The sequence below is a fragment of the Anser cygnoides genome, chromosome 1 (assembly GCF_040182565.1).
Source record: "Anser cygnoides isolate HZ-2024a breed goose chromosome 1, Taihu_goose_T2T_genome, whole genome shotgun sequence".
Lineage (NCBI taxonomy): Eukaryota > Metazoa > Chordata > Aves > Anseriformes > Anatidae > Anser > Anser cygnoides.
This window is the reverse complement of record NC_089873.1, coordinates 43,651,569-43,674,807: the sequence shown is the minus strand read 5'-3', so window position 1 is coordinate 43,674,807 and position 23,239 is coordinate 43,651,569. Positions and strand designations below refer to the sequence as shown.

Sequence of the window (23,239 nt, the reverse complement as noted above, 5' to 3'; positions counted from 1 at the left end):
GCTGCTGTACTTTCTCGTCCTGTTTTGCCAGTTCCCCAGTGGGTATGGGGAAGGAAGAGAGCACCATGCTCCCCCGTAACATTCCCCCAGTTTCAGCTCTTCTTGGGCAAAACCAGAAATGCCGGTACTGCACAGGGTAGCAGTCGGAGAAGGCACAGCTTTCACCCAGCCATTTCTCTGCACCGCTGTCCACAGAGGGGAAGGCGGCAACCACCGCAGCGCCCTGCCAAGCCACGTCCCCCCCGCTTTCCTAACAGGCAGCCAGGCTCCTCGCCCCCAGCCCCAGGCGAGGCCGGCCGGGCCCGTCCTGCCCACCCCGTGGCGCTGCGGAGCTGCCCGGCCCCGGCCCCGTCCTCGTCCCGCTCCCTCCCTCCCTCCGCTGCGGCACCCCCGGGCGGCGGGGCCAGAGCCGGCCCGCCCCTCCGCCGCCCCTCCACCGCCCCCGGCCCGCAGGGCCCCGGCACTAAGCCCCGAGGCGAGCCCGGCGCGGCGGCAGCCCCCCGGCAGCCCCGGGCCCGGCGGCGCAGCCATGCCGGCAGCCCGCGCGGGGCCCCGCCGGGCCGCCTTGCGCCCGCAGCATCGCGGCGCCCCGGCTACAACCAGCCGCGCTCCCCTGGGCACCCTGTCCGCCTCCTCCTCCTCTTCCTCCTCCTCCTCCACCTCCTCCTCCTCCTCCTCCTCCCACGGAGCCACCCTCCTCCTCCGCCCCCTCTCCCTGCCAGCCTCCTCCCCGCCCTTCCCCGCGCCCCACGCCGCTGCCGGAGCCGCGCGTCACTCGGGCTCCAGCCCCGCCGCAGACATGGCGACGCTGGCCGCCGTGCAGCCGCTCACGCTGGACAGAGGTAAGCGCGGCTCGGCGCGGCTCGGCACGGCCCCGCGGCGGGCGGGAGGAGAGGGGCTGCGAGGCGGACGAGAAAACTTTGTCCGCCGGCGGCGAGCGGCTGACCGGCCACCGGCAGGGCTGGCAGCCCCCGGGCTGGGGCTCCGCGGCCGTGCCGCCGCCGCCTCCGCCCGGCTCGCCCCCGCCGCCTGGCCCCGAGCCCGGCCTGGCTGCTGCGGGAGGTGGCTCTCGGTGCCGGGGTGCTGCTTTGCGGAGACCTGTCACCCCGCCGGGTGCTTTGAGTTGGTGTCGGCAGCCTTGCCGAAGGGGTGCCGGAGTCTGGAAGTTGGGTTTAAATTCGGCTTTCGCCTGCGGGATGTAGAAATTGAACCTCTCCCTCGCAGCGCGTTTGTGCCCCTAGCAAGGCTCAGCCGCTGGGTTTCTGTGGGTTGCCGGGGAGAATAACTTACCTGATGTCTGAGTTGTTTTGCTTCTTGGGCTCTGTGAGCTAAAGAGGTCAAACAGTTCCCAAAACAGCATTTTAAGTTGCTGATGTATTTTTCTTCCTGACTTGCATTGAGGAGCTCTGAGAGGCTCCCAGCATGTGAAGTTAGATCTTCTAGATTTGAACGCATGATTTAGGCATGTTGTTTGTTTCTTTTTTGCCTTGTTTTTTTAACATATTCTTTCTAGAGGGTTAAGATGTGCTTCAAAGCAAGATAGAGAGTGCCTTCTGTAAATCTTATGCAAAAGAAGCCTGATGAGCACAGTTTTTCAGCATGATAAAGGTGATGTGGGCAGCTTTCCTGGAACTCAACTGAGAGCAAAACAGCCCACAAAATATCATAGAATCACAGAATATCCTAAACTGGAAGGGACCCACAAGGAGCAACTAGTCCAACCTCTGGCTCCACACAGGACCACCCGAAAATCAGACCCTATGTCCAAAAGCATTGTCCAAACACTTCTTGGACTCCAGCAGGCTCGGTGCCGTGACCACTTCCCTGGAGATCCTGTCCTGGTGCCCAACCACCCTCTTGGTGAACAGCGTTTTCCTAACATCCAAAGTACTCTAAATACAGTTTGCTAGACGGCTTAAATTCAAACATCAGTAGAAAAGGAGAATCTAAAATTATTCTTACTGAAATAACAAAGTGCTAGCATGCACTTTAAATTAAACTGCTCAGAAATCCACTGTGTAATCTACAGTTTCACCCTAATACTGTTTTCAGTAAGCAGGACAAATCTATTTCCTGGCAAAGGGCTGAACAGATGGCAATCCATTAGCAAACCTGGCTTTTCTGAGGCAAGTATTACTATTTCAGAATTACACATTCCTCTTCATCACAAAAACACCGCTTTAAAAAATCCACAGTACACAAAAAATGCAAATCAGTCCCAATTTAAATATATATATATGTTGTCTGCTGTGTCCTGGATATGCCTAACCATTTGGCAGGGGTGCCAATGTGACGTGCAAAAGGAAAATACAGGCAAGGAGAAAGAGATTTAAATACTGCACCTGGCCTGAGAGGGCTGTTTCGTCAGTGAGGTGTACTTCATCACGCGTAACAGGTTGCTGCTACGTCAACTGGAGTGGGTGGGCTGATACTCCAGAAGCAACTCCAACCCTAGTGCTTCCAGATACTTCCTCTGTAGTCTTTCTCTCACAGCTGTGGAAGAAGGAAAGTGCTATGTAGTGAGATTTTGCACATTTCTTTTGCTTTTATTAAAGCAGACGTGGCTATGTTTACTGTCACTGTGCTTTGCGCAGCTCTGCTGTGATCTAGGCATAGCCCAGGAGAGTCTTGTAGACTTGTAACTACTTTGCCGTGTCCCACAGAGAGCGCAGCGCAGCGGAAAAATAAAGAGCATTCCATGAGCGGCAGCACTAATAACCTTGCATTGCGGAGCCTTGAATAGCTGCTTGATCTCTGGTCAGGGAGTGTTTGCATTTCCTCCTGCTAAGGGGCGCAGAAATGGTGAAACACCGTATGGATGCATACATCAGAAATCCAAGTTACGCTCTGACGTAGTCTGCTCCTGGACAAAACATGTACTGTGTTCCAGTATGGCGATGGAGCTTTCCTAAAGCCTGACACAAACGGAATTCAAAATCTGTATGGTAAAATGAATTACCATTTAAAGGTGAAGGGCATGTTGTGTGTGAATGATTGAAAGCCAATTACATTCTGGAAGATTACTTCAGTCCAAAGCGCAGGAATTAATTTCCTTAATTCCTGTCATCATGTGCCTTTCTACCTGCACAAATGTGTGCAAGTTCCATTAGGGCTTTTTAATATGTGGAACAAATTCACAAAATAATGGAAATTTTAATCACTTACAATTTAATCTCCAAGGCTTTTGCCTGACCTTTGCGTGGTGCTCTGCTGGGAGGAGGGGAAGGAATCAGCAACTGCTGCAGTGTGGAAACATAGAGCCGTGGAGCTACACGTGGGGGCCACTGCGGGCACACAGGCCCAGTGGTTGAGAGCTTTGTGAGGGGGAAGAGCCTTCTGCCAGGCATCTTCTAACAGCCACATAAGTCTCTTACTTAAAAAGGAAAAAAAAAAAAAAAAAAAGCGCACCCTTCCTGTCTTTTTAGCATATGAGACATATGCAATATTGGAAGCATGCTGTCGGTAAGGAAGCACCCCATCAGTAATCCCCAGTGCCCATCAGAGCTCACTGTGGGAATATTTTAGGCCAATTCAGGGATGATGATAGAAACTTTGAAAGCTTTACTTGGTTCCGTGTTGAGATGAACATCTACAATGCTGTGTTTCATAAAATGACAAACGAAAAGAGTAAGGTCGGGATTTTTTTTTCATTTTATGTTCAAGGTTATGTATTTTAAATTATGCTCCCAGTTTAATTTGCCTCCATTTAAAAAACAAAACAGGCAGTCCAAACCAAAAGGAAAATGCTTAAAAATGCCCATACTATTTTTTTTATTTTTTAACTGTGTACCACTTGTCGCACCTTGTGCCTCGTTTTTCTCTGTGTTGGGCCAGCAGCGCTGCCTGTGCCTCTCCTCACAATGCCTGTCGTGCTGCACAGCTATAGGAAGCTCATTGTGGGTGTGAAGCACGTGAAGGGTGCATTAGCACAGCCTGATGGAAGCATTTTCTGTAAATGCCACTGTGCTCCCAGATATATATTGGGAGGAATAGGTTTCTGTGCTTCCCTTGGGGCTTGTTTTAGGAGTGGCCCTATGAAGGCATGCAGTTTGTAGCAGGCATCGTGCTAGTAAGGCTTAACAGATGTTCACCATCGGAACTTTTTTGTTTTGCTAAAAGTCTGGCAAATTTTTCATAAAGCTGGTTTTACATAAAATTTTACCCGTGCTCTTCCTTCCAAGATGAAAATCTGCTCTGACAGGAAACTGACCATTTATTTACTTGGAGTGATGTGAAACTTCAGTCTCTCTTCCTTTCTCCATAAGACCATGGAAACAGTAGCTTTAAAAGAGTAATTCTTGATTGTTCTTCTTGCTTTTGAAGATATTATACAATTAGCCTGTGCAACGACCATCTCATGATTAAGAGCATGGAAATATCTTTTCATGTGAAGGGGGACTTATTAATAATCCAGGTCCCGCTACATTTTTCCTTATACAGCCACCATTCATGCCACTGATGGTTTCACTTCTTCATGTGATTAAGGATGAAAGAAGAAATTTGAATAGACTGAATATCCAGTGCTGATATTTTAATCCCTGTGAAGTTTCACAACAAGGTCATAGCTATTGGCTGTTGACAACCAAATTTCTCTTGTTTTCAAATATATCCTAGGCAACTAGAGAGACTTCTTGCTCTTGAGCTGTAACACATAGCTAATCTCTGTTGTCTTTTTAACAATTCAAACAGATATTTTTCTAGTGGAGTAGGTGTCCCATAACTTCCAGAAAATCCTTTATAAAACACCATGTTTAGTGACAATGAATAAGAATTCAAACAGACTTGGTATTGCCATCAGCTGATAGCGGTGGTAGATGTACTCTATGAAATGTGATACAAGATGATGTTTGACTGTTAGTATGCATTGTTGTTTGCTAGGGTGCTCTTCCTTCCTTCTCTCATCTTGTCATTTCTCTTTTCATTCTCAAAACCTACATAAATAGGGATTTTTTCCCATCGGTGCCCATTTATTTGCATATAATAGAAATTGTTTTGAATAGAAGTTTCTGTATATTATCTTTGGAGAAAAATACGTAGCATACTCAACAGGAAGAGAAAATCAGAGTTATAAAGTGTGAAATACACTCCTTGGCAGAGGTGCAACATAAGGCCAAGTATCTTTTACGCTGCGGTTAAGCCCTTCAAAACAGTGTTAAGCGGTTATGCTGCTCCCTGCATGGCTTTCAACAAAGCGTTTCTATCTGTCATAGAAATTTCTTGTACTGCTCTTCAGCCTAGCATGTTAAAGCAGAAAAATATTTCTGCAAGTGCCACACACTTTAAGTCTAATATTACTCTATTTGGTATGCCAGCTGATGACATATAAATAACCAAATTCATTCTTCCAAGGGAGGAAAAAAAAGGGGGGCCTGTTATGTGTAGGACGAGAAACAATTGACAATTCTGGTCACAGACCAAAATGTATTTTTTTTTTATTTTACATCAGTTTGTAAACATTTATTTGATATTTTTTTCTAATGTATTTATATGAAGGGATGGTGTAAGGTGAGCAGATTGCGCCAGCGATTGATGTTTTATGTATAAGGATGTTTTCTGAAGATCCGAGCAGTTTAAGAGGTTTTTTTTAGCCAAGTATGCATTTTGGTTGTGTCTCCTGGAGCTCTGTAGCAAGAATAAGAGGAAGTCCCAACCCGAATGTCATCTTTCATTTCAGTCAGGGATGCAAAAATAGACAGTTTGAAAAGTTAAATGCTGACGTACAACTTAAACACCTCTGGCAGTAGAAGCTTGAACTGGAAGAGGTGCCAGGGTTCGCTGTGGCAAGGGGAGCTCTGCCTCACGAGGTGGCTCGGGTTCAGCCGGCCGCGCGCTGAGGGACAGGGCTCTGTCCTCGGGCCTGAAGCAGCTCGCGATGATGTGGATGTTGGAACTGAGCGTGGTCGCAGGGGATGGAAATGAATCAAAGTTCATTGCATCATCTGCGTGCACCAGGCACGGCGGCCCTCCGGCGCTGCCTTTCTTTCAGAGAGCTGCACCTTCATGGCTGGCACTACGTGGACACGGAAGTGTCTTCCAAAAAGTAGTGGTGTTCTTAACACTAGGCCACCTTTGTGGGGCGTAGAGGAGAAATATCTTAAATTTCCAATCGTGTTTACTTCAGAAACATGCAACTGATCAGAAGCTGTGTTCAAAGTCAGGGAATTTTTGAGAGACAGCTCTGTGAGAGCAGCTGTTCCTACCGTTCCCTCTGGTCTGTCAGGCTGAAAAAAATTTTTGGAGATGGTAGCAATAAAATAATCATTGTAACCTACCTGAATTTATCCTGCATAGAACAAAGTGGTAAACACAACTAGTACGTGTACATTCTTCTGCTTGTGCTCCAGAAGGGGCTTGCTCCTGAAGCTTGGTGAAGTGGATGGAGCCTGTGACAAGCCCCTGGGTGGGTGTGGGATTCACCATTTGCAGCAGGTTGCAAGATGAGAATGTTAATGATCAGAAAGAACACGGGATGCTGTTTTTTTTTTTTTTTGTGTGTGTGTGTAGTAAGTGTATACTCTCTGTCTATAGATAATGTTGAAAAGGAAAGATCTGTTTTTGTAAATAATATCCATATGCTGGATTCTACACACTTCAGTTACATGCTGATGTCCGGGAGACATTTGTGTAACTAATGAAAAAAGGATTAACCTCTTAATGTGATTGTTAGTAAACAATTTGCTTAATTCCATCCTGAAGCTTCAGTTGGACTCTTCTGATGATGTTATCACAGAGAAAATTAAAAAAAAGTGACAAATTACTGAAGTCATCAGCTTTGTGCCAAGGATAATTTGTCCTTTTTGTTCCCCATTTCAGAACACATATATTCACATCTCTCCTTAACATGGATGACAGTCACGCGCATGCAAAAAAAGAAATACAAGCTTTTGGTGACTTGTGTCATTCTGATACAAAACGAGGTTCTTGTAGGTAAAGCTATAGAATCTGAAATATGAATTGTGTAGAACTATTGATTTTTCTTACTCAGAAGCACTAATAATTAAAAGTTGAGGATTTAAGAGGAAACCAAGGAAAGGCAGATAGATAGCATTTTGAGAGCACTTAACTGTAAATTTGTAAATCTGCTTTCCATCATGCACAATTAATTTGTTTCACATGATGTATTTTTGACATTTAAAAATAATACTAATGTGCTGGAAACTGCACGTATGTATAAATCCAAGGATTTTCAAAGTTAATCTAAGTCAGCTTAATCTTCTTTTGTGATATTTGCTGGAGAGTTACCCTCTGAATGAGAAACATTTAATGGTTAATTCTCTATTCAGATAAGATGATTTGATTCAGAAATGCACATTTGCATACTAGCAGTTTTATTTTAATAATGAGTATTTAAACCACAAGCTCAGGTCTCAGATAAGTTAAATACAGGAGATGTATGTATATATTTGAGAATGTGATTTTCTGTGGTCCAAAACAGAATGGTTAAATAAACCCCGAATTTCTCAAATAAAATTCCACTAAGTCACCAGGAAATGCTTCTCATAATGAGTTATTACCTTAGTGCTATTTTACTAGTAATAGTTAAAATATATATAGTAGAAAAGTTGATTTCCAGAAGAGATTGGAGAATTGTTACAATTTAAAAGATAGGACAATGAAGTATCCATGAATACACAGAGCATCAAAGCATTGATTTTAATTGTTTCTGTGTAAACATGGATAATCGAATACGGAAGAATGGGGCCCAAAATAGACTCTTAATTTATTTCTTCTTAACCTAAATTACATTTTTACTGGTTCTTTTTAATGAGAGCCCAAGTTTAAGCACTAATCCTCCAATTTCACTAACTCTTTAATTTTCTTTTTCAACCTTGTTTTCTGAAAAATAATAAATCTCCTAGACCATAAGATAGCAGTCCCTCTGGAACCAGTTAAGTATTGGGAAAGAGTGTACTTGAAATAGCTTAGGTGGATCACTGTTGCCATCAGCAGCAGTTTTAACCCTCAGAAATTTATTTACCATAATCTCTTCACTTTTCAGTAGATTTGGCAGTAGTGTTTCTGTCAAATGCTGTTTACTGAATCATCACAGGAATAAAAGGATAGCGTATCTGTTCTTTGTTATACAGAGCCAGACCAGAGAAACTTTAAGAGGGCATGATGACTTTTAAAATCCATGAAGCACTCTTTGGAAAAAGAGGTGGTTGTACGTCTGGTCCCCTCTGTAGCCTGATAGTCTTGTAATCCGATGGTGGAACTTAGGCTCATTTATACAGTGTCTTTTGCTTCCTAACAGTATAGCCATGTCAAAAGATGCCAGGTGTGCTCCTTGTATCTTAGGCAGATAACTTACCTTGTGAAATCAGGCTGCAACCTGAGATGAGTTCCAGTTCCCTGCTCCTGTTCTCAGCATTGTAGCACACATACAACACCAAACAACGGCACTACAAAGGTGGCCACGAGCTCTCTTTCTCACAGGGGTTTTCTGTTTCAAAGTTTTGTGCGTAACTTGCAGCAGCAATTCAAGATAGTCATGGCTTTCTTCTGAGGTCATAGCCACCTCAGAGCTGAAAGTTAGCAGTGAGCAGTTGTTGAGATCTACCAGCAGCATGTCTGTACCACCTAGTTGTACTGCCAAAGGATTTTATTTATACTGCCTTCTGCTGTTGTAGCTTTTCGCATACACATCTTCAAGGAAAGTTTTTTTTCCCTTTTCTGAGAAATGACTAGGCTGTAGCCAGCTACCAGAGGGATTCGATCTGCAAGAAGTAATATCCTTAAATCCACTAAAATTGAAGAGAGAATATTAACTTTCTTCTTGTTACCTGACCCTACAGGGAAAGTTGTGTTAGGTGTGTGTCTTTAATGACTGCATTGCATCCACTGTATTGCACAAATGTCATCTTTTTGCTGTCATCTCAAACCACCTAAGAAAACATACCAAATAATGCAAGATAAAATCATGATGCTCGACTTACAGTGATGATTTGCATTGCTGCTAGGTGCAACTGCCAGTAGCCCACAGCCATCTTCCTGGTAATAACAGAAAAAGATGTAAGGTTAAGATTAGCTGGCGAGGTAAGAACTGAGGAGAGGCAGCAGGAGACTCTGGTAATGGCACATGAGCAGGGAGGAGGCTGGGAGCGACTGCCTTGGCTCCAACGCGGTGCCTGTTGTGACAGAGAATTAGCATCCCTAAGTTAACCTTGCCTCCCTTTGTGAGACACCTCTTGGTGCCTTTTTCCCCTCTTCCTGTCGGCTTCCCTGCCAACAAAAATCTCTCAGCTGCAAACTAAAGACAGGCTGCAAGCATCCGTGTGGGTAACGCATGAGGTTGCCCATATGGCCAATGCTTTTGTTTTGCAGTGCGCACGTAGGACACGTAAATACATGCTTTTGCGTAGGGAGGGGAGTGAGAGAATGGAATTCAGCTAAGAGAAAAGTATATGACAGTTAGAAATAGAGTTGTTTTTCATCCTGTTTTTCTTTGTTCACACAAGCCCATTCATTGTAATTGTTTCTGTTTTCTGCTTCTCTAGGTTAGTCAAACATTTAATTCCTTCACTCATTGTAATGGTTTTCTCTGTATGCTTGCAGACTAAAACACAAAAGCAAGCATTCTATTAAGTTTCTATTAAGGACCCTTCCTTGGGGTATTTTAATGTAGCAGCCTTTTATTTTTTTTTTAATCTGGGATCAGAACCTGTAAAGTGTTGACATTTGCAGTTTCAGCAAGGTGTCCAGCGTACTTCTGCCTGGTGTTTAAAACAATTTCACTCCAGCATGAGGGTGGTTCTGCTGAGCTGTTCTCCTAAAACCAAGTGATGTGATCAGGAGACCGCTGAGACTGGTAGAGTTATCAAGGCATCTCTTTACAAGATATTAATGGCTACAGGAGAGAATATACAGTTTTCCTACTTTCGCAAAGTTCAACTTGCAAGAACTTATTTCATTACAGCCAGGTCCTTACCCTACTGAATTTCACAATTTCTCAGGGATTTATAGCTTTGCTTCGGAGGGCTCTTTTTTGCCATTATTTCATAGTTTCAGGAAGCCAAGATAGAACACTATTTTACACTTTTGGGTAGGCAAACAACTGCTTTAAACACTGTTACTTTTTTTTTTCTTAAGAAATATTTACATATGCTTCCTGCAGGAAACGAGGGTTTAATTATTTTACTTAATGAATTAATATGTACACATATATTCAAAATATATACAACATATATTTACTTCAATACAAAATTATTTTTTTTCAAAGTCTAACAAACCTTTTTCTTTTTGTGTCATATTCATAGCTAACTGTCCCTAGTCAGAAAAATCACCAGAATCATGTCTCATCTGTTCTATTCAGCAGTTAGTGGCTAGCTATAAATCATAGTTCTGATCACAAAGAGCAGGCATGATTGAACGATGTAAAATTGAATCTATATACAGAGAAAAAAAATAAAAGAAATTTTACCCTCCCTTCTCTTTTCTCCATAGCTAATGCAGGGGAAAAAATCACGGCATTCTTTTTTAAGTACTGTGTTAGAAAATATCAGTGTTTTCAGTTCTTCTCTATTCTTTGCATTTTCAGCTTTATTTTTTAACCCTCTCTCTTGAAGGATAATGTGGGAACTTGTTTTCATACTGCTGCTGTGTTGAATGCCTTCTATACAAAAGTAGTGGGTGCTGTCAAATGTAAAGGGCTGGTGTATCTGTAATGTCTTAGTTACTCACAGATGGTAAAATCATCTGGTGGAAATCTTCAAACTCACATTTATGCACCTCGTCACCTGCCTTGCTTTAGAAATAGTAGTGAAACTAATAATTTGGAAGAATAAAAATTACATCACTGTTTTAAAATTGTTCAGTTTTAAGGTTAGTTTTATATCCCCATCTTTGAAAATTCTGAGTTGTATTATTGCTCTTCTGGCCTAGAACTAAGCCAGTGAAACTCATCATCTTGAAACAATCTTCAATTACCTGTTAATTCAAGTTTTTCTGTTTCATTATTTATTATTATTCCTTTAAAAAACAGTAGTGGGAATGTGACAGTACCAAGCCACTCTCTCAAAGCATCTAACAATCTCAAACAGTTTGAGGAATGGCTTTACCCTTATACAGTAATGAATAGGCTAAGATGATCGACCAAGGTGAAGCAAATGCATTTCTCCCAGTTGGCCTTCGTGGTAGTTTAAGGCTATGAAAAATCCCTAGCTGAAGAATGGAAATCACTAGTTAAAACTTAGGAGTTAGAGAGCAGGGAAGATTACTTGGTCATTGTAGACATTGTGAGGTTCAGAGAACATAAAGGAGCATATTTTTTCATTTAAAGGAACCTTCTGAGTGTTCAATTTGAACAAGCTAAGCAGAGTATTCAGGAGCAGCATGCCTGAAATGGCAGTATTTAAGGCAGTATGCCTGCAACAGCGAAAGTGACTGAAATTGCTGAAGAGAACCGTAAGGGTCTTCCGTAGTGCTGAGGATGCTGGACGGAGAGATCTCCACACAGTTTCTGTCTGTATTTTGGATTAAAGGTGACTCTGCTTTCCCTGCAAATAAACTCTGTCCTTTCTATAAGTTATTTTGCAAAACATTTCAGACGTTTACTGTCATATTCAGGTGCTCCTGCCAAAGCTGCTGGGAAGTCTCGTGGTGCTTAGCACTGCCTTGGGGCGTGCAGCAGCTGGGTCACGGGCTTTACTTCTGGGAGACCAAGTGAAGCTGAGGACTTGTGTGGCTGTGGCGTGTCTGAGGAGCTAGAGCCAGACAAAGCCTGCGTGTAGCACAGACATACAGAAATAGATATACATAGACCCAAACAGAGTCTGATGAGTGGCCACAGAAAATGAACGTGCTAGGTTGGCACTTGGACTTGATCTTGGAGGTCTTTTCCAACCTGAATGATTCTATGCTTCTGTGACCGAGGCAGTGGAGCAATGTATGTAGGAACCCGTAGGGAAATTTCACCTGTGTCCCAGGGAGCAGTCACATCACATCAGGCAAAATGAGACACACGCAAGTGTGCTCAATCTTATTTCATGGTTGATACATCAAGAAAAAAAAATCAATAAAATCTTTGATTAAGACATTTTTAAAAGCTTTAACTAACGTGCATATTGGCCTGCCTGCTGACAACACTGTTCTTGTCAAATGTGGCTGTTCTCAAGTATGGTGTCACCCGGACCACATGGGGGTAAATTTGCTTGAGTCGTTCACAATGTATCTGGATAATAAGAGTGGGCTTCATCATACCATTTAATATGTAGGATGTAGGCATGTACATCTGAGCTAATCATCTATTCTCCCTTTATAGTCAACAAAGAGAACAGGCACTCCCAGAGCATGATTCATCTCATCTAAATTAGGCCAGATGAATTGTAGCCTGAAAGTGTCTGTTTTTCTTCATCAAAAGTAGCGACAGTCTAGGGTGAGAAGCTGAGCTGTAGATGTCTGCGTCAGAAGTGTGGTGAGTTGAAACCCTCACCACCAGATGAATCATGAGAGCTCTGTTTGGTTGTGCTTTGTTACATTTATTTGTGCTTTCATAGGGATGTTTAACCACAGGAGTATGAAGTGACACTGCAGTAAATCTCTAACTGCTACCCATGTCATCTAAACTTGAGTACGAATGCACTGATATTATTATTCTTGCTGTAATTAATTTGAGCAGACCTCACAGATATACACGATCAAGTGCTGAATAATATTGCTGTATCCTAACAGCTTAGCTTTTTGCTCCCTGCACATCGACTCTGATTTACCATGGTGAAGTACGCCTCTACGCTTACTGATTGCCATGAAATTCTGGGCAAGACAAACACAGCAACTCAAATTGGCAAAAAAGTCTGCTTTCTGCCTCAGTTTTCCTGAACTCTCTAGGTTGGATTAAAAGTATTAAGTTGTTGTATTTCAGGAGAGCACTGTGTCGTTAGCAAGGAACCAAAGAGCTAAATGAAGGGACGTGGGGCAGTCTGCTCTTTGACGCCAGGGTGGGAATTGTCACGTTATGCAAAGCAGCAACTGACAGCAGAGCTCTGGTAATACAGAAAATTTTCAAAAGATACATGCTGGAAATTTTCTAAAGCCTTGTGCTTTAACGAAGAAGTCACAGAGATAGAGAGTCTGATATAATGCATTAAGGCTACTGGCTATGAATCATGAATGAACTTTGGTAATCACTGTGGAATTCTAATTGCCTGACCATTGATCACCTACTGTCATTTGATGGTATTTGAACAAGTTTGCTAAATATAAGCATCCTATGTAGGCTTTGGAAATGATGATAAAAAATTGACAGAATAACAAAATTTGGGCATATGTTTTCATGAGCTGTAAAGGAACAACTAAACCTTAACAAAAGCATTGGAGGAACAAAAACTGACAATTATAAAGACCTGTTATGTCATGCAAATTCTTCACCCTCAGCCTAATTAAGGGTCTTTGGATACAACGGTATATAGCTTGAAAATTGCCAGGATTATTTTTTTGTTATGCCACAGTGAAGTTAGTGAATGTATCGAAGGTTTGCTGAGTGTCCTTGCTGTCAATTTGTGAGGTACCAAAGCATGGTGTTTATTCAGCACATTTACTTTTCGTAATAACTGGCATACTAACTCATTGAAGTTCTCCACAATTAACATGAATGAGGCAGTAGAATGACCTCGAGAATGTGAGAAGTCTGTTTCCTCATGTCTTGTTAACAAACAAGTGATCACCATTTTTTTTTGCTTCAGGAGCAACCCAACAATATGATTCTAGAATATTTATCAGAGTACAGAAATACTATGTTTCTAAGTAATTACTGTTTGAACCCAAGCTAGTATTATAGAACATACTATTTTCTGCTTAATTGTCCCTTGAGTCAGAGGATAATATATTTATTTTAAGGACTGCGTACTGACATTTGACGTGCTCACAGAGGAGGAGCACGAGAGGAAGGATGGACACTGGTAGATACACACCAGTTTCCATATTTTGCATTACAAAGCATGCAAGCACGTTCTTTTTGAAGAATCACTCTGGTATTAGATGGGGAGCATTTAACAAACTAAAATCATTTTCTATGTTTTTTCCTAGTAATGTGTAACGTATCTGACTAAATAAAGGTTGGACTAGATGATCTTAGAGGTCTTTTCCAACCTGAATGATTCTATGATTCGGTGAAACTGAAACAAACTTAAAGCCTTCACAAAATATACCAGCAGTCTGGACAACTTTCACAGAATGCTGGATCTCATCTGCCCAAAGCTAACAGTCCTGCGGAAGGACCACCAAGTGGAGACCAGCCAGGATTTTTTCTGTAGTGCATGGATTCGTAATTATCAAGTCGTAAAAGCTGGATTGCAAAACATTGGAAATAACATTTACTTTTCAAAACATCCAGCTAATTAAACAGATCAGTCTACGTTGTTTATTGCTTAGCTATGTGAACAAAATCAGCTAGTGAAAACAGTATGTAATGCCAGAACAAAAGCATGAAGAAAAAAGTGATAACTAGGCAGGAAGACCTTTTTATCAGTTGGACTGTGATATATTTCTATATGTTCAGAATTAATTTAGTATTGCATGGAAATGTTCCTCTTGTATCACAGTACCGTATCTTGCTGGTTCTATGTTCTAGTGATACTTCTCTTTCATAATGCCTATATAGTAACCTCCTGCTTCTGTCCCACTAGCATTGCAAATGAAACTTCATTCAAATGAAAACAGAAAGAACACTTGAAATGAGATTTTTTTTTTCTGAGAGCCATGCTTTTCTTTTGATGAGCACACTTGATAAAATGTGTTCCACCCACAGCCCCCTGCCTTCTCTGTGTTTCACTGATAACGTGACCCACCACACTGAAACGTTATTATTTCCTGAAAGGCTGTAGGCAAGCATCACGATGAGAAGACAAAAAGGGAAGTGAATGTTAAGCAGAATGGGAAAGAAAGGAGTTGTGTGTACGTAGGAGGAAGTAAGAAGAAAGAGGTGAAAAATAATAAGAAAAGAGAATTGGATATAAAAAGAGGGCAAATAAGTGCATATTCCTTTCAAAGTGTACGCATCATGGAATACAGAGGAATAATTCTACCCACATCATTACTCAAAATTCCTGATAATTTATGAGGGATGTAAATATGGGAAATGAGGATGGATCTCAGTGTCATTACCATCAGCGTAATATTAATATAATGGAGTTCATATTTTATAATGCACTTGTAAGAGTAGGCAAGAAATCATTTTCTGTTGTTTCAAAAATACCTTTGATTAAAGAAAGGACAAATCAGAAATGAAAAGCAAGAGTATTTTATTTACATGAAATTTAACTGTTTTTAACATAATTCCTGGAGTACTTCTTACACCCACACTTTTCATAAATTTGTGCTTTCCACAAGTATGTAAGAAAATGGTAGTTAAGAACAATTACTTGATGGTAACTTTTGCAAGCAAAGCTGATTACATTTGTAATCAAAGGAGGGTTTGGGACAAGAAAAATATCCCAGCAGGTGAATACCAGTACTTCTGAAACATATGGCAGTGATCTATCTGACTTCACCAGGGGTGGATTCCCTGCTATATGCTTTTCCTTCAATGTGACTTTGAAATCTGCCTCATTGCCAGTGGCATCACTTCTTTGAGTAAGCTCTTAACTTCAGTTTTAGCTGGAACTCACCTTGTATAAAGGATCAGCAAAAAGCCTTTGCTGCACTTAAGTTTTTGTGCTTTGAGCAATTTCATTTTTTAAGTGTTCCTTAAGCTTCTCTTTAGGGTTATTACAGGAAGGAAATACAGCCTATTTCCTATCACACCAAGGTCTCGGGGGTCTCAGATGACCCCTTATGAATGACACTGGCTGCTAGCAAATAGTGTGCAGTGGAAAAATGGGAAGATCAGCAAAGTAGAGCAGGTGGTGCTGAGGACCGCATGCCCGCATTGCATGTGTTGTATGGAGAGGTTATTTCAGACTGGCTGTGGCCCACTGACATGGACTGGATGCCCACTAGCAGTTGAAGCACAGCTTAGAGTAAATGCATGGGCACAGTCTTTGAGCGTGGGTTTAGGTTTAGTTTCATCTGAAATTTCATGCGCACCAAGACTGCTCTGCAATGTAAACTGAAGCCTGGTAAGGGGAAACTTCCTTCTTAAAGAAACACTGCAGGCTTTCTGTCATGTTTCCTCTCATATTTAGAGATGTATTTTGACAGAGGTCTGTGAAAGAGCTTGGGAGTTATTTGGCTGTTGAGCTGCTGTGGCATACCCTACCATGCTAACCAGTTGCTTACCTCCTTTGTAAATCACCTTACTTGTAAATTCTTTGAGGCATCATCTTCTCTTTTCCTAACACTGATGCAGATGGATAATAATTATTGTGTTACAAATGCAAATACATTATTATGGTTTTATTCCCATTACAGCTCATCTACTGTCATCTTTTTTCTATTTCCAGAAAATTTCTCATGTCTTTTAAGCCTAAGACATCTGGTCAGTATAGCTCAGCTACAAGCCAAGGATTGTAAGAACTCTTTCAATTAGCATAATCTCCCAGTCACAAACAGTAAAATCCTTGTCATCAGCTGGGAGAATTATGCAAAGATGCATCTAGTCATTGTAGATGTTTTGGAGTAGTGTGGCAGGGGGGAGGGAGCTTATTTCTTTTTAGCGCAGTTAACGCACAGAATTAAAATACTTCAATTATTCATTTATCATTTAGTACTATAAATTCATTTAATTGCTAGGATACAGACCTATTTTTAGTAGAGTAGTGCAGTTCACCAATAGTGGCTCTGGCAGCTATGCAAAATACACCAGAAGATGTGAGAATGACCACACAGTCAAGGCAACAGCATTGCCAGCTTCAGCTATATCTGCAAATGTACAGGATGAGCCTCAAGGTAGCATTAAATGGCAGAGGAGGAGAAAACCCTCTATTAAGCTCTACCATTTTGAAGGCTGACTGGGATGTATATTGCTCAGCTCACTCCTCCTAATGAGTCAATGTGTTTCTTTGTTGATTAGGCTAGCCTCCGTCAGACAGGCTAGTATTTCTTGTGCTCCTGTGTCCCCAGCCATAAAGGATTGTTGGGCATCTCATGGACAGGGTTTTTTTGTTCGTTTGGTTGTGTTTTTTTTTTTGTGTGTGTGTGGTTTTATTTTTATTTTTTTTAATGTATCTTACTAATTAGCGTGTGAATTAGGAACTGGTGTTAAAGATGAAAAATGTTGTGAGTGAGGTTATGGACTGTATTCAGCTGGACCAGAGCCCTGCTCACCACTCTGAATGGCTACTCACTTAAGCCCTCTGGACTGCTAATCAGAAACACCTAGATTTTGCCCTTGACGATACATGGAGGTTTAAGAAGAATTTAGGCCACCAAAAGTGGTATTCCTCCGCTTCTGTATTCTGTTGGTAATAAGGATTTTTACATGGCAAATCAGCAAACTTAGCATAGGTCTTTGGAGACTTAGACAAGAGCCTTACTCATATACTCTCATTTACTCTTCATTAGCAGGCTTCTCATTCTTCACTAGCAGACTCTTACTTGTCTCTAGAAGATTTTCTTTATCCATAATTTATATTTAGATTTAAGAGAAGGAAAGATAAAATACTTTTCTTGCACATTGTTGTTAGAGTGTACTTATATAAGGGCTCAGCCTCATTCTTTCAGACTTTCTGAAAGTAAACCCCAATGTTTCAGTGCTGCTTTCTTGTATGCAGAAAAGTAAGAAATATTTTAGGTCTGCTGCTTTGAACTGTTAGCTTTGTTCCAGAAAAGTTTTGCATTTGAGAATGTAGCATTGTGTGTGTGTTTGTTGTAGAAGTAAACGCACCATTTGTCTATACTTTGGGATTTGGATCTTTGGACTGCAGTGCTGGTGCCTATCTGAGGCTGGTATAACATGAGATTAGTACAATAGTTATTGCTAAAGTGGATTTAAATTCACCATCACTGTGCTCTGTTTAGTCACTTAATTAGTCGCCGTTCCATTTACAACCTCTGTTTATACTGACTTGTGTTCCTTTTCTTTTTCTACTCAGATGTTGCAAGAGCAATTGAGTTACTGGAGAAACTGCAAGAATCTGGAGAAGTACCAGTACACAAGCTACAGTCCCTAAAGAAGGTGCTGCAGAGTGAGTTTTGTACAGCTATCAGAGAGGTATGGAAGTGAGATTTTTAGTAATTTCTCAGAGTAACATTCCTATCCTAAAAATGAAAGTCCACTTGAATTTCAGTGCTGGAGAAGCAGGAGTGCCTTATATATAAGATGATGGATCTGGGATGTGTCTGTAGCTGCCTGTACCGTGCAGGAAGCTGAAGTTACTGAAAAGCAGACACAGAACAGTTGCGTCAGCATCAAGCCTGAGGCAGTTAGCCTTGCTGAGGAGAAAGGGTAATTAACTAGTACTTTAGTATTCTGCTTGTGTTTCAGGGTCTGTGCTAACCTGTACAGCACATGGGGACAAGCCAAGTTGGGTCAGTGCAAGCTTAAATGCCTTTTCTTTGAACTCAGGTGTGAGATATAATCAGAGCGTGGAAGCTAACTGGAGCTAATAGGAATCTTGCATTTGAAGTCAGTGGTCAGGTCCCAGTGGATGTTGCTCCACATGTCAGAAATTTTTGTTAGATTGCTAAGAACTGTGATCATTACACTGCAAGGCATGGTCAGGGTCCTTCCTAAGCTCTGCCCAGCAGTAGATAAATGATTGTTTTCTTCAAGGCAAGATAGAGAAGAAGCACCTCCCTTCCTACACACTTACTAGTAGTATCTTTAAAGCAGTTACATTATAAATACTTCTAAAAGAAGTTTCTTAGACAAAAACCATAGATCTCGTGTCACATTTCTTACCTAGTAAACTGAACATTGTTAGCCTGCCTGTCTGAAGCAGCTCTAAATGCCCTGTTGAAGGCAACATCTTTTTTTTTTTTTTTCCAGAAAATCTGTAAGAAATTGTTTCAGTTTGTCTATCTACTGCCTGGAACCAATCCTCCCACACTGAATCAATGGGAAATCTAATGTTACCTCAATGGCAGCAGGATTGAATTCCTGATAACTAGGCAACAGCAGCACATTGATTGAGTGGACTGCTGGGTGGCTGGAAGGAAGAAAGAGAAGAACAGACATCAGTTTAATAAGCAGAATGCAATCACGCTCTTTGTTTTATGGAATATATTCTTCAATGTGAGAAACAGAGAGAGGTTTCCACTAAAATGAATGGCTGTTGTCAAGGCTTTTTAATGGGAATAGTGTTCAATGACAATAAATAATGTCAGTATGTACCCTGAAAAGCTGATACTCTGACTAGTCCTTTCATTTAACTAACTAAATGCTTCTTTAATTGACCACAGAGCACTGAAAAGTTAGTTTCTTCAGACAGCAGAGTTTGGCACTCCAATTGTTACAGGAATTTTCAATCTCTGGAGCATCATTAGTTAAATCTTAACAAATTTACGTTCATCTCTGGAAAATATTTGTAACAGAAACAGACACGAAGCTTTTTGGAACGGTTACAGAGCCTAGGAGGTAGGAAAGTGGGCTTAGACAAATGCACTCTCAGTTCAGCGAACTGAAAGTGGATTTTGACAAAACCATCTCAATAGCATGAAAGGTCTTTATAGAGTGTTGTGTAAAGACAACCTGCAAATGCCAGACAATCTGATTGCTATTAGAGTCTTATGGCCAGGTAATGGCCAATTTGGTAAGCCTGCAGCTAGGTGTTACACAAGAGTTGAGTATGATGAATGAGCAGTTAGGTCATTTTTACCAACTTTGTAAACAAAATCCTTTATTTGTTTTTAAATATTTAGCATATATTACATACATATAGTCTATCTATCTAATACATCACTATTGGAGAACAAAATTGAAGAACAAAAAATCATTAAAGCCATTCAGAATGACATATAAACATATTTTCTTAGAAGAAAATTTTCAATATAAAATGTCCAATAGCAAAACCTTTCATCCAAGGAGGGCAGAGGAATTGACATATATGTATTGGCAATACTTAAGGTTGTTCAAAATGTGGCTCTTCTTTTTAGTTACTTACCTTTGGCAGCCATTTAGACTGTAACTCTTTTTTTCGCCAGTTGAAAAGATGTTGGAAAATTTCAGCAAAATAATTTCTTCAATTTAAAAAATAATAGTTTAAAAGCATGGAGTGTTTTGGCCTTGTTGAATTGTTAGACATCTCCAAGCTCTGCAGGAAGGGCTTGCAGAATATTTGTCTTGTGCCTTGCAATTAATCAGGGATGTCCTTCTTGCATGTCCTTCGTGTGCACTGGAGTTCATGAGAGACTAGTAGCTACTTTATTGAGGAGTGCAGTCTTCCCCAAGCATATTCAAGCCTGAGATAGCTGAGGATAGGCAAAAATTCCCCTGCAAATGCTCCTTCCCATTGTTTATCTTCTCTTAGCCGGAGTGCAAGCTGTGAGAGTGTGGAGACTAGCTTTTTATTCCCTCTCTTAGCCACCTACAAAAAGAAGGGGAGAAGAGTTGTTGAGCATACAAGAGAAAGTATGACAGGAAGTAATGTGAAAAGTTGAGGAGCACAGAAGCCTTCCTGGTGAAAGCAGTGCAGTAGGCAGGGTGTCAGCAGTAGGTAGGAGTAATTGAAATGGAATGAGGAGCAGTGGCAGGCTGTGTATTAGTATGCAAATTCTGGAAGAGGCTGCTTATTAAATATATGCTGAGATTCAGATTTGCATTGTGGTGTGTACATTATATAATGCAAGGTCTGAGCCTAACTTTCTTTCATCAGAAAATCTAATAAAGCAGGTTAAGGCAGATGCCTGTAGTCCTATAAATTCCATAATAAGCGAGCTTAGGAAAATAAACATTTTCTTTTCCAGTCTAAGAAATTATGGACACTTAACTATCCAGTGAGTTTGACTGTTAAAGGATGTCCCAAAGAGACTTAATGTTGTACTGAGTGCAGATGAAATGATTGAAGATAAATTATAATCCACGCAATATTGATTGGCTGTGACTCGTCCCTCTATAACTAGGAATTATTTAACTGCAGAAACAGTAGGTCACCTTTATGATCAATTAGCCTTTAAAAGTATGAGATACTTTATTAATGATATACATTCCAGTCTAATATGTGGGAATCTATTAAATAGCTCTAATGAATTGTATTTATGGGAACTTATTTGGTAAATCAACCCACAAATTCAAATCCCCAAACTAATATCTCATAGAAATAAAATATTTTTAATGCGTCTGAGTGAATGAAATTTAAATAGAAGTACTTTGGCATTTTTCTAGGATACTATGTCAGGAAATGGTGATTAATGGTTCTCAATTAGCTAAATATAAGTACCAGCAACTGAAATATTCTGTCTGGCACTAGGAAGGAATTCGTATTAGCTCTGGAAATAATGGAAATAACTGAAGTATGTAATGGCCTCAGTATTTCCTTTTTTGTCTGAAGATCCCTAGCTGTACCACATAGTCCAGAAGACAAGGTAACCCAAGTTTGGTCACAGGGAAATTGAATTTTGAGAAAAATTGTAATTGCATTTTAAAATTATTTGTTTCAAAAGCTCTCCAGCTGCATGAAAATTAATTAAGCTTCTATAGCCTTGTCACCCAGCAAAAGATGCATGAATCTCATCCACTGTACTATAAAGTCCTTTCTTCCATGTGTTTTTGCTATTTATTCAGAGTTGTTGCTGTGTTGTATTCTTCTGATTCCTGGGGGATTACTAAAAGAGATGAACTGCAAGGCACAAAGAGCGAATGCATAACTGAAATACTAAGAAGGTATATTCATGTAGAACAACAACAATAAAAAAAAAAAAAACAAAACTAGGCAACCTGAATTGATAAAGTGACTTTAATTGTTGTAAGTCAGTGAAAAGGAAGTTAGGTGAACTGTAAAATAAGATGAACTTCTGGTATGGCAATAAACCATGAAGAGAGCTGTAGGCACAGAAGTTAGACTAAACAATTGAGCAAAACACACTAAATCATCAACAGAAAATGTGGCATGCCTTAAGAGATTATGAGAATTTTATTTACTGTTAACACTTGGTAATCAGTACTGAAATGCCAGGAGAGTAATGATACAGGTTGATAAGCCCATGCGTCTCCCTATGAGCTGAAGTTTTCTTTCGGGTTGTTTCTGAAGTTTCTATTTCTGTACGTTCAACCGTAGTGTAACGTTCAGGAGTATCTGGCTTTCCTGCTACCCATCCTTCTCTTCTCCATTTTCATGTCAAGATTAAATCAAATGTATTTCTCTGTGGATATTATTTAAAATAAATCTGACTGATATATACCAATAGTGAAACATTTCTCAATACCAAATATAATCTGTTCAGAAGGCCTTTATAAAATGCTGTGTGGCAGCCAGAAGCATGACAGTAGCCATTATTTTATTCTGTTATCTTATGATTCCCACCAAAATATCAGGTCATTGCACAACAGCACTTTTGTAAGACTGGGTCAATGACAATCATTTCTTAAAAGGAGGAACAGTCAACACAAAATACTCTACTGTTGTGTGTTTTGTATGAAAACAGTCTGTGGAACAGCATGTTGTTTTTGAAGATAGTTCGGTTTCTACTTCGGTAATTTAAAACTTTTATACTTACTATAAAATTATCTTAAGGACAGAGCATCCTAAAAATGTAAAGACCACTAGTGACTTCCAGGTAAAAACATGGCAGTGGCAGAACTCCGACCCATTTCTGAGGAGGTCTGGATATTCCCCCCCACGCTTACTTCTGAGATATATTTGATTATATTTTATGATATTCAAAACATAGCTTCACTACATGCTAGGTAATACTGTTCTGCAAGCCAAGTTGGCATGATTTTCTTTAATGATTTTCTTTAATTAATGATTGTCATTTTCATGCTTTAGCAATCAGAATGACTGGAATCCCACAATGTGTTACTATCTGGTCATTTTCTCAAGCTGTCTGTGCTTTTTGTAACTAACCCTGATATGTATTTTTGCAAGTATTAAAGAACCAGAAGAAGAGTGCTAGTGGGTGAAGGCAGAGTCTAGCAATACTATCATAGAATCATTAAGGTTGGAAAAGACCTTCAAGATCATCTAGTCCAACTATACCTCTGCCACCAGTATTACCCACTAAACCTTGTCCCTAAGCACCACGTCCAACCTTTCCTTGAACATCCCCAGGGACAGTGACTCCGCCACCTCCCTGGGCAACCTGTGGCAATGCCCGACTGCTCTTTCTGAGGAGAAATTTCTCCTAATTTCCAACCTAAACATCCTATGTTTATCACTTTACTATTTACGACACCTGGAACCCTTGGCTGTTCACTTCAAATAATCCA

At 40.7% G+C, this 23,239-nt stretch overlaps 1 protein-coding gene across 2 annotated transcripts in view; it reads left to right on the top strand.

The window, feature by feature from the left end:
* The first annotated feature begins 88 nt into the window (after positions 1-88).
* LIN7A (lin-7 homolog A, crumbs cell polarity complex component) overlaps positions 89-23,239 on the top strand; it is a 48,501-nt gene continuing 25,350 nt past the window's right edge. Inside the window, exons 1-2 of one of the 2 annotated variants that reach the window (XM_066993587.1) lie at positions 89-842; positions 17,967-18,085. In XM_066993587.1, coding sequence (XP_066849688.1) covers positions 119-842; positions 17,967-18,085 — 843 coding nt within the window. In that variant the 5' untranslated portion in view covers positions 89-118. The remainder of the gene's footprint in view (positions 843-17,966; positions 18,086-23,239) is intronic. The other variant, XM_048078858.2, reaches the window with a different exon arrangement.